At 38.9% G+C, this 15707-nt stretch overlaps 1 protein-coding gene across 3 annotated transcripts; it reads left to right on the forward strand.

The window, feature by feature from the left end:
- The first annotated feature begins 2941 nt into the window (after positions 1-2941).
- On the forward strand, positions 2942-13253 carry LOC102709421 (polynucleotide 5'-hydroxyl-kinase NOL9-like). Of its 3 annotated transcripts, XR_001550491.2 has the most exons (11): positions 2942-3260; positions 3960-4057; positions 4151-4184; positions 4692-4861; positions 5014-5194; positions 5271-5451; positions 6671-6782; positions 6906-7027; positions 7552-7644; positions 11422-11511; positions 12934-13253. XR_001550491.2 is itself a non-coding variant. In XM_015838399.2 (9 exons), the coding sequence occupies exons 1-9, from the start codon at positions 3055-3057 to the stop codon at positions 7591-7593; spliced, it is 1146 nt and encodes a 381-aa protein (XP_015693885.1). In that variant the 5' UTR covers positions 2942-3054; the 3' UTR covers positions 7594-7995. The 3 variants fall into 3 exon arrangements, 1 of the variants encoding a protein (XP_015693885.1); XR_001550490.2 differs by lacking the exon at positions 11422-11511 and having other exon boundaries at positions 12959-13253; XM_015838399.2 differs by lacking the exons at positions 11422-11511; positions 12934-13253 and having other exon boundaries at positions 7552-7995.
- The last annotated feature ends 2454 nt before the right edge of the window (positions 13254-15707 follow it).

Below are 15707 nucleotides of genomic sequence, written 5' to 3' on the forward strand. Positions count from 1 at the left end.
TGATTAAGGAATTAACGGTCAGTGAGTCAATGACCCACGAACACCTTGCGCAAACTTCTCTCTTGATTACAAAATGTGTCAGAGCCTGCACGGGAAAAATGAGAAGAAAACAATTTGTTCTTTGAGTTGCCTTGTCATTCTCCCCGGTTCCGCCCACTCGCACACATGGGTGCATGGAACGAGCAGGCCTCCGAAGCTCCGTCCACTGGCGTACTTGCACGGGTAGCTGGGCGATCATGTTTTTGGGGGTGTCTCAATGCGACTACTCCAGACTCGTTGCTCCCAGTGACGACTCCTATTCCGACAAAGGCCCTAACCCCCGTGATGTACCTGACTCCGCGGCGCTCGACCACGGTTTCAACGCTACAAGGACTGCGACAGCTCCTTTTGATCGGTGCTCAGCATCCACTCCGGCCCTATCCCTGACTCCATGACGCTCAAATCCTTTTGATCCTCATCGTCCTCGTCTTCATGATGTCCAACAATGCAATCTCAGCGCGGGTGGGCCAGTGACGACAATAACAACAAGCACAACAAAAGCGGTGGTAACAGCAATGGAGGAGACGCCATCAACAACACCACCTCATCAAGAGACACGTTCTTAGGTTATAAATCTTATATTATCTCTGGGATAAATATGTTTATATTAGATGCTTTTACAGTAATCAATATATTCATGTTTGAAAGTGCATCTAGCCCCTAAACGAAGTTTTGGATTATTAATGACAATGCTAGCCAAGCATGTGTGCGCTAATGAGTTGTGATTGCAGAGAAGATGAGAGATCATTTTGATTGAAGGATTACTTGATCAAACTTACAGCATGTGTGACCCGAAGCGACGGCTCTACGAAGACGAAGGCGCTCGAAGGCGTATTTTATTTTTTCCTTTTGAGTCGTAGGAACTCCGTACTACTAAGAGGGGTCACTAGAGTCTCTGCATGCATCCTGAAGTAAGCCTAAGCCGAGTGGAGTAAGTTTAGGTCCAGTTGTAGCCTATATTGTTTTTCCTGAAGCAGGGACAGGACGGTTCGGTCCTTGGTCCGGTGACAGGACGGTCCGGTCCTTGGTCCGGCCCCTGCTCAAGTCGAGTGTGTGGACGGTCCGACCCCAAGCCGGATAGTCCGGTGGTAGGACGGTCCGGACCTTGGTCCGGCCCCTGCTCTGAGTGAGTGAGTTAAGTGTCGGCCGGATGGTCCGGCTCCCTAGCCGGACAGTCCGGTTAGATTTCTTTTCCAATGGCTAAGTGACGTCTGCCAGCCTATAAAAGGGGCTCTTGAGATCTAGCCGTTGGTGAGGCTTTCTGTTCGAGTTTTCTGGTGGCTAGGGCAGGTTTAGCACCTCTCAAGCCTCCCCACTAACCCAATACACCTCCTAGAGAGATTAATCGTTGGATCATGTCTCAGAGAGAGTGTTAAGGTTAGTGAGTGATAGAGTGTTCATTCTCGGGCGTTGATGGATGCATGTGGAGTCAAGGTAGCCTATTACTCTTGGAGATTGATCTCCTAGATGGATAGGCGTCGCCCGCGAGCCTCCGATTCGTGTGGATCGCCCGGGAGCAAGTTGTAAAGGTTGGTGCCTAACCTCCGCAAGGGAATAGGTAAGATTGATAGTGGATTCTTGTGCTTTCTCATAGAAGGCTGCAGGGTAGAGCGAATTGCAATCTAGGGCTGCGCAAGCCACCTTGATCTTGACCTTGGTGGTCGATCGAAGGGGTTGCTAGTCCCTAGTTGTGAATTCGGAGACCCGTGTTGGCCTTGTGGGAGGAAGCCAAGAGGGGGAAAGGATCGAGAGAGATTCTGCTCGCAGGAGCGCCTCAACGGAGAGTAGGATCGAAAGATCCGAACTTCGGGATAAATTTCTCGTGTCTTTGTTCTTATGATTTCGTGTTCTGTTTGTTCCTCCGATCTTTCTGCTGTTTTATTACACACATAATCACATCACGTTCCTAGGAACATCACCGAAAAGGTAGACTGTCAAGTCTGCATTTTTCACTGACCGGACGGTCCGGTGTTCTAACCAGGACGGTCTGGCCAGAGCTCTCGGCCCAATCCGAGAGTGCCGACTGGACGGTCCGGCCCCTGTACTGACCGCTGCGATTTGAAAGATTATTTTAGGACACCTATTCACCCCCTCTAGGCTGTCTCTCTGGGACTTCAATGTTTAGCATACTCGCAAAATCAGTATTCTTATGTCATTACTAGTATTTTATTTCTCTAGATTAAAATATGTCGATTAATGACCATATCTACAACAATTTAGTCATAGTTTACGTTTTAAAATATTTTATTTTGTTCGTGTGACTAGTTGGACGCCCCCGACTATATAGTGAGGACATGGGTTTGGCATGGTGTATTATGTGTGACAAGTCGAAGTTAATTTTGGTGTTAAAATGTTAATATGGTTGTGACCGATACAACAGATTAAATGGATCAGAGATAGAATCATTGATTGATTAAATGGATCAGAGATAGAATCATTGATTGAAGAGTCTTTACGGTGCCCACTGCTGGTATTACAACACTACGAGCGAAAAATACACGGCGATAGAAAAATAGTTTACTAGTGTCTTCAGTGTCAGAAACGGCTAAACTTGTATTTTTCTAGTGTTATCTTTATTGCCGAAACAATAGGAATGATAAATTGATCTGGTTCGAGATACAATTTATTGTGGTGAAATTTTATTATCTTTTAAAAAGGTACACCTATATACCCAAATTTTTGACGCAAAAAAATTAAATTGGGAGGGAGTATTTATTTTGCGGGGGCCTTTTACAATCAACCCTCCGCGATCTCGAATCAGGTCGCTTGAATCCGCACCTACCATCACCACGTGGCAGAGTCGGGAAACCCGGGACTGACAGGTCGGCCCCACCCGTCATCGTCTACCCCCGGAAGGAAGGTCAGGAAGGCCGTCCGTACCCACGGCGAGAAGAGAGAACGATCATTCACCACCCCAACTCGCAACCCGCGTGAGCGAGCGTGACCCCTTTATGCCTCGCTAGCTCCCTCCCGTCTTCTGTTTCGTGTGCCGTTGAAGAGTTGAGAGTGAGAGAGATGGGGCGCGGCGGCGGCGGCGGCGAGGGGTCGGAGGTGGCGGTGGAGGCGAGGGAGAGGGACCGCGCGCGGGAGTGGGAGGAGGTGGCGGATGCGGTGGCTTACGACTCCTGCACCTGGCCGCCGCCGGTGGTGGCGGTGTGCGGCCCAGGCAACAGCGGCAAGTCCGCCTTCTCCCGCCTCCTCCTCAACACCCTCGTCGGGAGGTGAGGCTCCAACCACCGCTGCTGCCCTTCTTCTCGCCCCTGGTTTGGCAAACGATCGAGTTGGATGCGCGGCAGGAGGGCTGGAGTTGTTTTTGGTCTGGAACTGGGGACTGCGCCGCGGTGGGCTGGGTGGGTGTGTGCTTTTTCAGCTACTGATCGGTGATCGCTGTTTGCTCGTCGTCCTGAGGCCTCTCCAGTTTTGCTATCTGGCGTTGCGGGCTGCCGGGCTGGGGATTGTAATGTAGCATTAGCATAAGACGGAATGACAATGACTGAAATGCTACTAGAATGACTGAAAATTTTCCGATGCTTTTGTCCGTTGTTCTGCTTGAGTGTGACAAGACGTGTTAATAGTTACTACTACTTCTGTAGTTGGATTATGAACGAACATACACTACCAAGTGGTTAGATGTTACTGTTCTGTTGACAGTTTTATTTTTCTATTTAAGCTTGTTTTCAGTGAAGTGTGCTTGCTTTGGTCAGCATTGGTCTTTTCTGTAATGAATTAAAATGTAGTAACTGAATTTTTTTTTAACAATGTCGTCTTGTAATTTACGTAACTTGGCACTAATAATTAGTAGTGCAACAAAAGACTGGTTTGATCAGTGATGATTGTATCTTGAGTTTGTCAGAATTAGGTTTGCTCTTAGCCTGTCTTCTGTTAGTTCAAGTCGTATGATTTTTTTTTGTTTGGCATAGGTATAAGAAGGTGGCCTACCTGGATACTGATGTTGGTCAACCTGAGTTCACACCTCCTGGATTTGTCTCGCTTCATGTACTCGAGGAACAGGCTGAAGGTGTCACCTTTTTGTCCCTTTCAATCCCTTCTGAGCTTTCTTCTCCTTTTTGCGTAAATGGATGAAAATATTGTTGGTTTGTGATCATTTCAGATTTTAAAATGCTGTACCTACGGACCCCAAAGAGGTAAGCTGCAGTGCTACGATCTTCATTTTTCTGGATTGCGATTTTTTGGCATTCCTCTGCTTTGACTTTGATGCATACAGTGATATTCATATCAGATAAGTTTATTTCATTCATTAAAAGGTTTCCATGATTTGCTGATCAAATGATTCCTTTAGTGTCCAATAATTCAAGAAAGTCATTTATGTTTCTCACATTATTATGGGTATTCTAGCTTTATGAAGTCCTGTTTGCATCTAATTACAGAAAGATAAGCATGTTCAGTCTTAGGTATCCATGTGGTCAAGACATCAACAATAGCCATGAGTTATAATTTCAGAACTAATAAATACAAGTCTGAACATGATTATATAATAAAGGTTGTGGTAGGCATCTTAACTATCATATTACTTGTTGAAGTTAATATGTCTCATTCGTGTGTATTCAATTCACTTTCCAATCATGTTTCAGTAAGTGAAATTAATTATATTCTGGGAGTGGACTAAGACATGCATGCTGCACATATTTTAGGTGCTTCTTTTTCGGTGATGTCTGTGCAAAGAAGAATCCAAAACTTCTCTTGAACTACATATTTAGCCTTTATGATTATTTCCTCAAAGAAATCTATCGGTTTGATGACATCGATAACCCTCAAAAATCTGCAATACCACTTGTTATTAACACTTCAGGATGGGTGAAAGGTGATCTTTAATTTCTGCCACTTTATTGTTCATTCCATCCTCGTTATTAGTTATTACTGGTAATAACAATGTGTGATTTGACTAAATGATTGGGGCATTAATTGAATTTGTTACTGATTTTTGCAAATGTTTTAATCTTCTACTAATGTTAGGTACTGGCCTACATATGCTGAAGGAATTATTGAAATATGCATCTCCTACTCATGTTATTCAGCTAAGAACCTCAGCAAAGGGCAAAAATTTACCTACTGGAATGTTTTGGTTAGATGAACCTGAAGGGGACTCGGTCGTTAATTTAGTTGAAATTCATGCTGCACAAGATGTACCTCGTCAGTAAGTGTTTGTTGTAATGAAATTGATCAGTTCATAATTTTCCATTTATTAATGGTTGTTTGCCTTTTGAATGCAGTCTGTTAGTAAAGAAAGAGGCAAGGGTCATTCGTGATCTAAGACTGATCGCATACTTCAGGCAGTGCTTACCAATGGACTTTCCTGTTTTCTCTTACAATGATTTAATTCAAGGCTTTGCTTCTATAGAACCCTTTCAGCTTCCTATGTCAAAAATTCAAGTTATTGATCTGCACAACCAGGTAAAATCTTTATACCTATCAGCATTTTCGACACTACAAGAGTATTCACAACCAGGCTGTTTTTACTAATCCTTTCTTTTCTATGTTCCAAATACGAATTAGTAGTTTTTAGTGGAAAATGTAATACTTGCCAGGAACAAAAAAAAATACTCCTCCTATTCCATATTATAAGACTTTTTGGGTTCTACCTAGTTTCATGAATGGATCAATATATATGTTTTATATATATTTCCAAATTTATGCTAATACGTATGAATTTAGGTATTGCCAAAACATCTTGAAATGGAGGTAAGAGCATCTCTAAGAGAATGAATGATCAAATGACTATCTATACTAAAATTTAGCAATTATATTACAAAAATAATCTCTAAGGGACTACTCATAACTTGTCATATCATTTAAATGGCTAAATTTCACCCTCAATGGCCCAATCTAGTAATTATTCCTCCCACCAAGTTTGATGGTTATCAGTGGGGTCTCACAGGGATGTCCCATATTTTCTAGAGAAATGTAGAGAGCGAATATGGAGAGAATCTGTTAGAGGTGTTGGATTTTTCAAAATTTGGATAGTGGTAACTAGCCATTAAAATTTGGAGTGAGAATGAAGAGTCTATTGGAGTACACATCAATTTAGAGATAAAATCTTTTTACATGAATGACTAAATTGAAATTTAGAGAGACAAATTTTATCCATGCTCTTGGAGATGCTCTAATACTATACATATCTATAACTTTTGAGAAAGCTAACTTCACATCCAGTGCTCCGCAGGAAAAGGGAAACAGAATACATAGTATAGTTTTTTCCCCACCTTCACGACCTAGTCAAATAGTCAATGGAGGTCATTATAAAGATTGTAAAGCTCAGTTAATATAAGTATTTCAAATTGTAAAGTTCAGTTAATATAAGTATTCTAGAAATTGTAAAGTTCAGTCAAGTAGTCAATGCAGGCAACACTGCCAGACACATATATAGTCATGAAATTGTCGTCTTGAACAATAGTTTTTTGTGCAAAGATTGGAGTTACCAAAGCGAAATATGTCATGTTTACAACTGGTTACAAACTTATAGTTAAGACAAGAATTTCCTATGACATGTTTAATGTAAGAATCCACTATGCTAAGATAAAATTGACACTGATTGCAGTATGTCTCCTGGCAGCAATGGTTCTGAGGTTTCTGTATAAATTACTGATGTAGTGTCCATGTTTTGCTTCTGTAGGTGCCTGATAATACAGAACATCACTTCTTGAAAGGTACTATTGTTGGCTTTGCAACAAGTGCATCTGTCCCTTTGTCAAATCGGTGTTCCATACCATGTTGCGTTGGACTAGGTATGTCCACATTATTTGTTGATTTATGATTTGGTAGCATTCCATTATTTCAACTGTCATGAAATGAGTTGGTCAGATCTTGACTAATTTCTTGCATGCCACTGTTCTTGTTTTGGAATTTAGGTTTCATCAAAGATGTAGCACGCGACTCTATTCATTTGATCACTCCTGTTTATCATCAGCTTTTGGAAAGTGTCGATATCATTTTTCGAAGTTGTTTTACAGTCCCTACATGTCTCTTACAGGTAATAGTTGAAACTCCACCCAGTAATGTGATTTCTTCTTCTCTAATAACCAAATTCTAGATAAATCTTCCAGCGGATGAATAATGAGATTAAACCACATGCATCAGTATTGGTATTATTGTTATAAAATAAAATACTGGTTTAATGAGAAAATACATTTATTGTATTGTATCTGATCATTCAGAATGCCCATAGCATATAATGCAATGCATCACTTCTACGGTGCGGCCATGTAGCTTTATAATGGGCAATGTTAGGAAAACTGGGTGCTTGTGAGTGTCAGTGACATGATCAATTATATAAATAATTTTCGCTTGATTGGCCAAAAGAAAATTTGTTTAAAATATAGCTGGGTGCAGTGGGTGCAAGAATTCACTGCGAATCATACAAGGAAATGCCCAGCATTAGTTCTTAATTCTCTTACATCTAGTACATTTCCTAGATTGCTGGAATCATATGAAACCAATAATAAACAAGCTTTTGCCCATGTTTCATTCCCTCGTACTCATACTTTATAATTGCAGGTGGTATCTGACAGTGTAAGTGACATAACGGATGGGCTATGAGAGCTCTAGAGCAGTGGAGATGTTCAATAGAAATACTAGTATATTCTTCAGGTAAAGACTATCTTGAAGGTTTGAATTAATTGTCATTAATAAACAAGACAGGAAAATCGTCGTACCAAAATAGCATGTTCTGAGTCTGAACCTCGTAATATTAGCTGCCAAACAGACCCTGAGAAACTTCTGATGGAACAGTGGATGACGCATATTAAGCTATGAACATTTATCGTAAATGGATTTTTACTCAATTAAGCTATAAAATAGTATGCTGATATACTCTACCGAACTCAATTTCATACTACTAGGTTCGCCATACTATCTCGTAGTTTAGTGCCCCAGTAACGACTTTCTTTCAGTACTGTTTCTCCATTCAGTCCTGCTCCATTGCATCTTATGTACCGCATTTAGTACCATATGCACCATGTTTGATACCATATATATATATGATACCTAGATGTTTCGTGTACCTAGATATATTAGGTACTAGATCTAAATCCGATATCAGTAGTTCCAGGTACCTAGGTAGTATGCTCATATTATCATAACATCATCAACATAACCTATCCTATTCCAATAGGTGTAGTTGTGAAAGAAAAAAATATCCACTTTCAAAAAATAGGTAAAGGGGTATGGACTAGACTAAAGTAGCTAGAGGGCAAAAGAGAGGACAATTAAGAAGTATATTTAGCTGATCTTTAAACTAAGAACTTCTAGTTTCCAAAGTAATGAAAGGAGTATAATTTGTTTGTTTTTCTAATTAAGTTGGTTTAGCCTTCCTAATATATTTTCTATGTGATTCGTCTTTTAAGCCTTCTCAGTTTCTTAATAAATGTAGTATATGCACTTTTTTTCTTTTATTCCCTTATTTCCCCACTAAATAAACCGGATAAATCAGCCATCTATTTACATGTAGTATAAATAATCTATCTTTGTCTACACTCATTTCAAAAATAGTGGTGAATCTATCATCCACCCAAACCAACTAACCCAAATTCATAACACATGGGATCATTGCCCATTCAATCTCCAAACCAAATTTGACAACCAGAAACATCTCATTAACTATAAAATTAAAGATCTAAAATTCAAAATCGGTTTCCTGTTGCAATGTGTCGATGTGATTTTTTATATTGTATGGGCATTTTCTAGTAAATATGAAATAATTTAAATTATTACAGTAAGTGTGGGGTATGCATGTGTTCCAATGGTTTCGGTGATATCTTTTATTTCGTGGTTCATTGGCATATTATGTTTCTGATTTTTAATTTGTTGCATATTGGTGCTGCTGTCCATCTCGGGGAAAGTATAGGAAGGAGGGTGCCTAGGAACCCAGTTCATAAATCTTTATAGCTACGGTTCATCCATTTTCACCATATGCGTGCTCATCTTATCTAAATTTTTTGATATCCATGGCAACCTAAACTCGGTTCAAGCTAAAGTGAAGCAAAACGAGTGGCACCCATCTGCCATATTTTACTATAACTTCATATTTCGATCATATAGCACTGGAAACGGGCTGGTCCAAAACAAAAAACAAAAACTTTTCACTTTAAACTTACATCACAGCCAGTTCGGTTTGTAGTACTTTTGTCACATCTTCCTCTAACGATGTTAACAGACTAACTTGCCCTTCGCGCGTCTCCACTTAAGATCGAGTGTTGTGCACATACTTGGCGATGGCGGCGCAGTGAATGAGTAGGCACCAGCAACGAGTTGCCGAACGGTGGTGGCGCACCAGACGTGTCACCTATCAAGAGGTTGTGGCCACGGCTTATTCAGACGAATAATATATTAGCTAATGAAAAATTTACATATGTGTTTCCAACAATCTAAAAGTCCAGGCCAAAAATAAATTACAACGGAAAAAAAACCCTAAATCTACTCTAAATTTAAAGTTTAAAATTCAAATTTTAGCTAATAAGTATAAATTAACGAAAAGATCAGGCTCTTAATCCTCGAATGTGAACTTGACACTGGAGAATAGCATTGTATGCCTCATACACAATCTGGAAAGCTCGTACGGGATGCACCCACTGACTTGTTCTTATCTGGATGAAACTTGAGGACAAGGCTTATATATCGCCTCCTCAAAGTTGCACTATCAGCATATTTGTTCACTTGTAAGATCTTGTGTGGCTCCTGCCCAGAAGCAATATGGATGTCTATTGTGGATATCATTTTGTCTATGCCCTCAAGCTCAGGATATAAAGACCTGGCTTTCAGTGCAAATCTCCTCGCTTCGGGGCATTTAACTATTAGCTAACATTTTGCCACTCTCACGTGTCTATGACATGTTGGTTCAGGCCCACATGTAATAGACATATAAGATTAATTGCAGTTGTAAAAGTGGCAAATGGTTAATTTTCCCCTGGCTTCTACTACCTCCGTCTCATATTAGGTTCATTTTTTATTTTTTAGATACAATGTTTTGACTCTTCGTCTTATTTAAAATTGTTTTGATTAATATTTTTATTGTCACTAGATGGTAAAAGATGAATAGTACTTTATGCGTGACTTATTTTAAGATTTATACAAATTGTTTAAATAAGACGAATGGTCAAATATTAAAGAACAGAAATCAAAAAAATGAAGATATTATGAAACGGATGTAGTACAAATTTTTAAATTTTTAAGTCGTTCATGAACTTCTTTTCTGCAAGTTCTTTTGATTTGAAAGCCTCATCCTTGTTGCATTCCATCCTGTCACAGAATGGATTGGGAAATAGAATAATGAGCTTCATAATAACTTACCTGTCGCAAGATTACAACGAATGAAACGAACAAATCAAATGAGCCGATTGAAATGCAAGAAACATAGAAAGATACTACATGATTACATCCATCAACTACATGACTTCAGTTTCTGCAAACAGAAAGAACAAATAACCAAAACAAAAGTGTGGAAAGAACATAATTTGTGTGTAGAAAGAACAAATAATCAAATTTATGTGTAGAAAGAACATAACACTCATCGAATATAAAAAGCATAACTAAAACACATGCACTAGCTTAAGAATATGCTGACCCAAGTATGAAAATTGGTCACAGTGCAAAGCCTGCACCAAACAAGACCACGTAAGAAGAGCAATTTTACATCCTGGAGAAGGTACCAGGAGGTACCACTGCTTTCTATGTAAATTTTGATACCTCTTGGTACCAAATTTTACTTAGAAAACAGTGGTACCTCATGGTACTTGCTCAAAGATGAAAAAAATGATCACATAAGAAACATTTGAAAATGAGATCATATTTGTCATTGAATTGTATTGGAATGTGCACCTTACATGTAGTAGGTCATCATTTGAAATGAACACAGCCTACAATTCCAAAGAGCACAATTATTTCATGCTTTTCATCAAATATCCAACAAATTAGTTTTTTGCATCATTGCATAAATAGTTATATAGGATATTAGTGCTTATCCTTTTAAAAACATGGTGAAAAACAGAAACTAACAAGTAGCGAACAATGCTTTTCATCAAATACCCAACAATCACGAACCACTAATTTCTTGAACTAGATAAACATTACCCTTACAAGCATTTCACACACAAATATGGTGTAATTTCAGCATTTAATCCCATCTATTTAATTAAGAATTTAAACCCCACCCGTGGTTTCTCAACTCTTCAGGCAACCTAAGTTTTACATTCATTTTCAAATTAAATTACTTAATGAATTTCAACTATCAAAACCACTGAAAAATTATAATTAGAGCATGTCAAAAGCAGCCGGTTTCATAGGCATTGCTTCTTTACATTCATTAAATCAATCAGCCGAGGTTTTAATCAGATTGAGGATTGAATTACGACATGCCTACTATACGTGCAGTTGGTCCTATTCAAACTAGACGTCAATATGGGATCTTGGAGACCAACACAATGCTGAATAAATGGCTGTCGTGATGAATCCTGTTGAGGGGTGAGCACGAGCGAGCCGGCCGCAGTATACCTTTTTGGGTTTTCAATTTTTATTTTGTGAACAAATTTGTGTACAGGCTTGCTGTTGCAGATAAAATAGAGCTAGGGACCTACTCCCTCCAAAAAAAAAACTAATTTCTACTTACGAATCTGGACATAACTTATATATAGGTTCATCGTTAGTAATTGATTTTTTTTTTTGAATGGAAGGAGCACGAGAAACAGAGATCCTGACTATTGCCACACCAATGGCCTCAGGTTATTTCCAAGTCTATACCTAAATCCATCTTTCTTATTGCTCAACCACCTGGCCATCCATCCGTCCTTCCACACATATACTACTGCACAGATTCAAGACGTTTCTCTCTCTCTTCAGCCGACGCAAACCACTCCTCTCGATTCTACTTCATACTTCACTCATCAAATCGGATGGCACCAGTTGTCCGCTGAATCGTGGGAGGCATGCCGATGCTAGATCTCACCGTATGCTCTCGACAGATACGAAGAAAAAGGGAATGATTTGTCACTTTTAGAGGTGACACGTAATTTGTGTGTCTATGACACACGGACTAATAAATTATTAAAATGGGTACTGTAGCAGGTGACAAAAAGTTAAATGTCCAAGGAAAAGGAGGAGATTTTTGGACCATGGCTTCCCAACCCTAAGTACCCAACCATGGCTTCTGAACATAACTAGTAAACCAAAGTGAAATGAAATCTCCCTCAAACAGAAAACACAAACACCACATAGTATACTAGAGCATCAAATAGAAAACACAAACACAACATGGTGTAAGTAGAGCAGCCGAAAATTTTATCTTCAATCTGAGGATCCAAAAGGTATTCGGATCGATCTCTCTTATTTAGATATAAATCTGTGATATTGTTTAGTTTCTTGAATAAGAGAATGATGTAAGTACATGCATAATGGGAGAGAGAAAATATATTATATAAGAGTAAAGTTCACCTTGGATCCGTTAGCATTATATGGAAAGTGAATGATAGCTTGGATTCTTCTTATCAGTACAATTTCACTTTGGTCCTCTTTAGTCCATTTCTTTTAGTTTAGACCCATCTACTTTCCTTCTACTTATCCTTCTTATCAACACAACATAATTTCACTTTGGTTCTCTTTAGTATTTTTATTATAGTTTGATTAAATCTACTTTTTTTACTTATCCATTATATTAGCACAAACTAATACTCCATTTATTTTAGTTTGGACCCATCTACTTTCCTTTTAGTTATCCTTCTTATAGCACACTTTTACTCTGGTCCTTTTTAGTCCTTTTATTTTAGTTTGGAGTCATCTACTTTTCTTTTACATTAACTTTTTTCTTTTATTTTAGTTTGGGCCCATCTCCCTTCCTTTTACTAACACGATTATTAACTTGGTTTTCCTTTTTCTTCCCCTCTCCTCAAGCTAACACATTTATCTGCATCACTAGCAATATTGACAAACAGTGGTGGCGGACGTGCAAGCAGAGTGGGCAAAGAGGTAGCACCATCGCTGGAGTTAGATCAGTCTCAATACATAGTTTTATGGTATAGTTATCAAGACTGTAAACTAGATAACCGAGTCAAATAAGTTTCATGGGGATGAAACTCCTCTCTCATATCATGAAACTCCCTCATTTAATGATCCTGTCAAGTCATCAATTTTGCTGATGTGACACCCTATTTAATGTGTATGACACTCCCATAAAACATGCATTGAGACTGGCCTTAGTGAAGAAGAGACAAGATGGTCCAAAATATTATCTGATTTATATTATAAGACTATGTATTCTTATCTAGATTTATTTGTGTGCTAATGAATATAGACACGTATACAAAACATATAAATTGATACATTTATTAATCTAGAGAAACCCAAAAAATCTTATAATTGGAGCAAAATTAAGAAGTAGAACTAAAGGTGATAAGAGAGGATCCAAAGTGAAAAGAATTTACGTAAAAGGGTCAAAGTGATGGTTGGGTAAGAATGATAATACATATAACAGGCTAGGTAGATTTATGTTATTTAGTGTCGAGTGAATTGCACTTTTGAATTTTTTTTCTAATGAAAGTTTCATGTTGGGTCAAATATTTTTTTTATTCTAGTACAACTAATGCATCGACAAACTAGAGGGAGCTCCACCCCATACACCTGTGTCGCCAGTCTTTTCTCCTTCGATTTGACAAGATCAAATGGCAATCAAACAATTTCACCTCGCAGCGAGTGGCCCTAGCGCTGCCAGCCTACTGATGTCGCGAGCACACGTCTCCGCCGTCGCGGCTGGTCGCTCTTGAGTCTTGCCTTTGCTGAAGCAGGGTGAAGAAAATAGATGTGAGAGGTGGTTAAGTTGAACTTCGAACAAAAGATAATATGGTCCTTTGCTATTCCCAACTACTGCTCAACCATCGTTCCAAACGGTACATGTGCTATAAACCGAATAAAAAACGAATTGGTTGCGCTATAAGCCAAACGAAAATTATTGTGCTATTTTATTTTTTTTTGATACTAGCATGTTTCTTATGCTACAGATGGAAATTTCTCCATATTTGCTAGCTTTGGAGGTCATCTTTTGGCTTATTTATGATAAAAAAAAGAGAAACAACATATTTGCAAACAAAAATAAAGCAAAGGCTGAAAAATCCAAAGTCAATTCTAAATTTAAGTTTAAAAATTTAATTTTGGTTTATAAGCATAACCATGCATAAGCGAAAAAATGAGCTTGCTTGCATTCTGCTTAGTTGTTGCTACAATTTCTTTTCTGTCAACAAGGATATTGTTGTTTCCCTTGCCCTAGATATTGGGATATTTATCTTCGGTTTCCTCTTTGTTTTCATGGTTACTGTTATTTTCCTTACCGAAAGATCGTAACGGCTCATGTATACATAAACAAGTGTTAAGATAAACGCCATCCATTTTCCTTGCAACTCCATCCGGGGACACTTCTAGAGTTTCTTACACCTCATGAAACCAAGGCTCTATTTAGAGAGCTTATAGTAGCTGACCTTATCCCAGAATCTCCAGAAAGTGATCTCGGACGACCCCCTCCCGCCATGTGGCATCCAGCATGCCTGTCGTGTGACAAGCCACCATGCCCTACGAGTCACTGATGGGTGGGCCCATCCATCAGTATCGACCCTCCTAGCTAAGTCATCCCTAGCTTTTAATGCATAATAAATAGTAAACACAGTTAAACTTCTAAAATTTATAATTAATTTATATGAATTTTGTTTTAGTGCATTAAAAATTCATTAAATTCATATAATGTCTAAGAATCCAAAAAACTCATCTTAGTACGAAGTAGTCGATTGTCCTCTCACTAGCACCAACAGGAACACCACCACCAGAAAGAAGATGCATAGTAGTCATGTGTTTGTGTTCCCTAAAAACTTGATTGCCTAGGTACCCGTGCAGGTACTTATGCGAACGGGGTTTTAGAGGCATGTTCGTTTGGAATGCTCATGTGCATAAGCAAACCAAATCGGGGAGACAGATAGCAGCATAGTTGAACAAAATGGTGGATGTGGAAAAACTCTAGTTCAGATCTATTTTGATGGAGAGGTGGAGAGGGTTATGCTCTAGGAATCTGAGGAGGCTCAATCAACTCGTTAACTCCTCTCTACCATTGCACAATCCAAGGAGGCTCAAGAAAATCGAATGATTATGCCATTAACACGAATTCATCAATGCATGCGTATTCAAATCGAGTTAACTCCACAAAACTTTAAGATGTAAGCACACATATATTCAAATCGAGTTAACTCCTCTTTACCATTTCACAAAACATTAAGATATAGGCAAGCCATGCTTTCGGACACAGTCTGGCCGGCTTGGCTCGGTGTACGTGCATGCGTGGATTTCCATTTGTCCCCTTAGGCCTATCCATGAGTGCTCATCATGCAACCCTATTTAAGTTGAATCGATTTCGTGTTAATATCACATAAGGAAATATTCCACCTAGCATTTATTGTAGACCAAGTATTTAATAGGATTAATTTAGTCTAGTCCCATTTAATTCAAATGGAGTAGAAGACGTGAGTTTGGCTAACAAATGTGTCATGTAAGGGTGGCGTGAGCCAAGGGCTTTAAAAACAAAGAACTCGTTGTTCAGAAGACAATGTGATGTATTGAATGAAAAGTTGTCTTAAAATTACCCCTAATTTCCTACAGTGTTCACACTATTACATCCACGAGAAGGATAC

Source organism: Oryza brachyantha, chromosome 1 (assembly GCF_000231095.2).
Source record: "Oryza brachyantha chromosome 1, ObraRS2, whole genome shotgun sequence".
Lineage (NCBI taxonomy): Eukaryota > Viridiplantae > Streptophyta > Magnoliopsida > Poales > Poaceae > Oryza > Oryza brachyantha.

Excerpts from the sequence above, each read along its gene's own strand:
- LOC102709421 (XM_015838399.2), top strand. The coding sequence starts at position 3,055 with ATGGGGCGCGGCGGCGGCGGCGGCGAGGGGTCGGAGGTGGCGGTGGAG. Across the intron at positions 4,185-4,691 it reads TACCTACGGACCCCAAAGAG|GTGCTTCTTTTTCGGTGATG; the intron begins GTAAGCTGCAGT and ends CACATATTTTAG. Across the intron at positions 6,783-6,905 it reads ACCATGTTGCGTTGGACTAG|GTTTCATCAAAGATGTAGCA; the intron begins GTATGTCCACAT and ends TTTGGAATTTAG.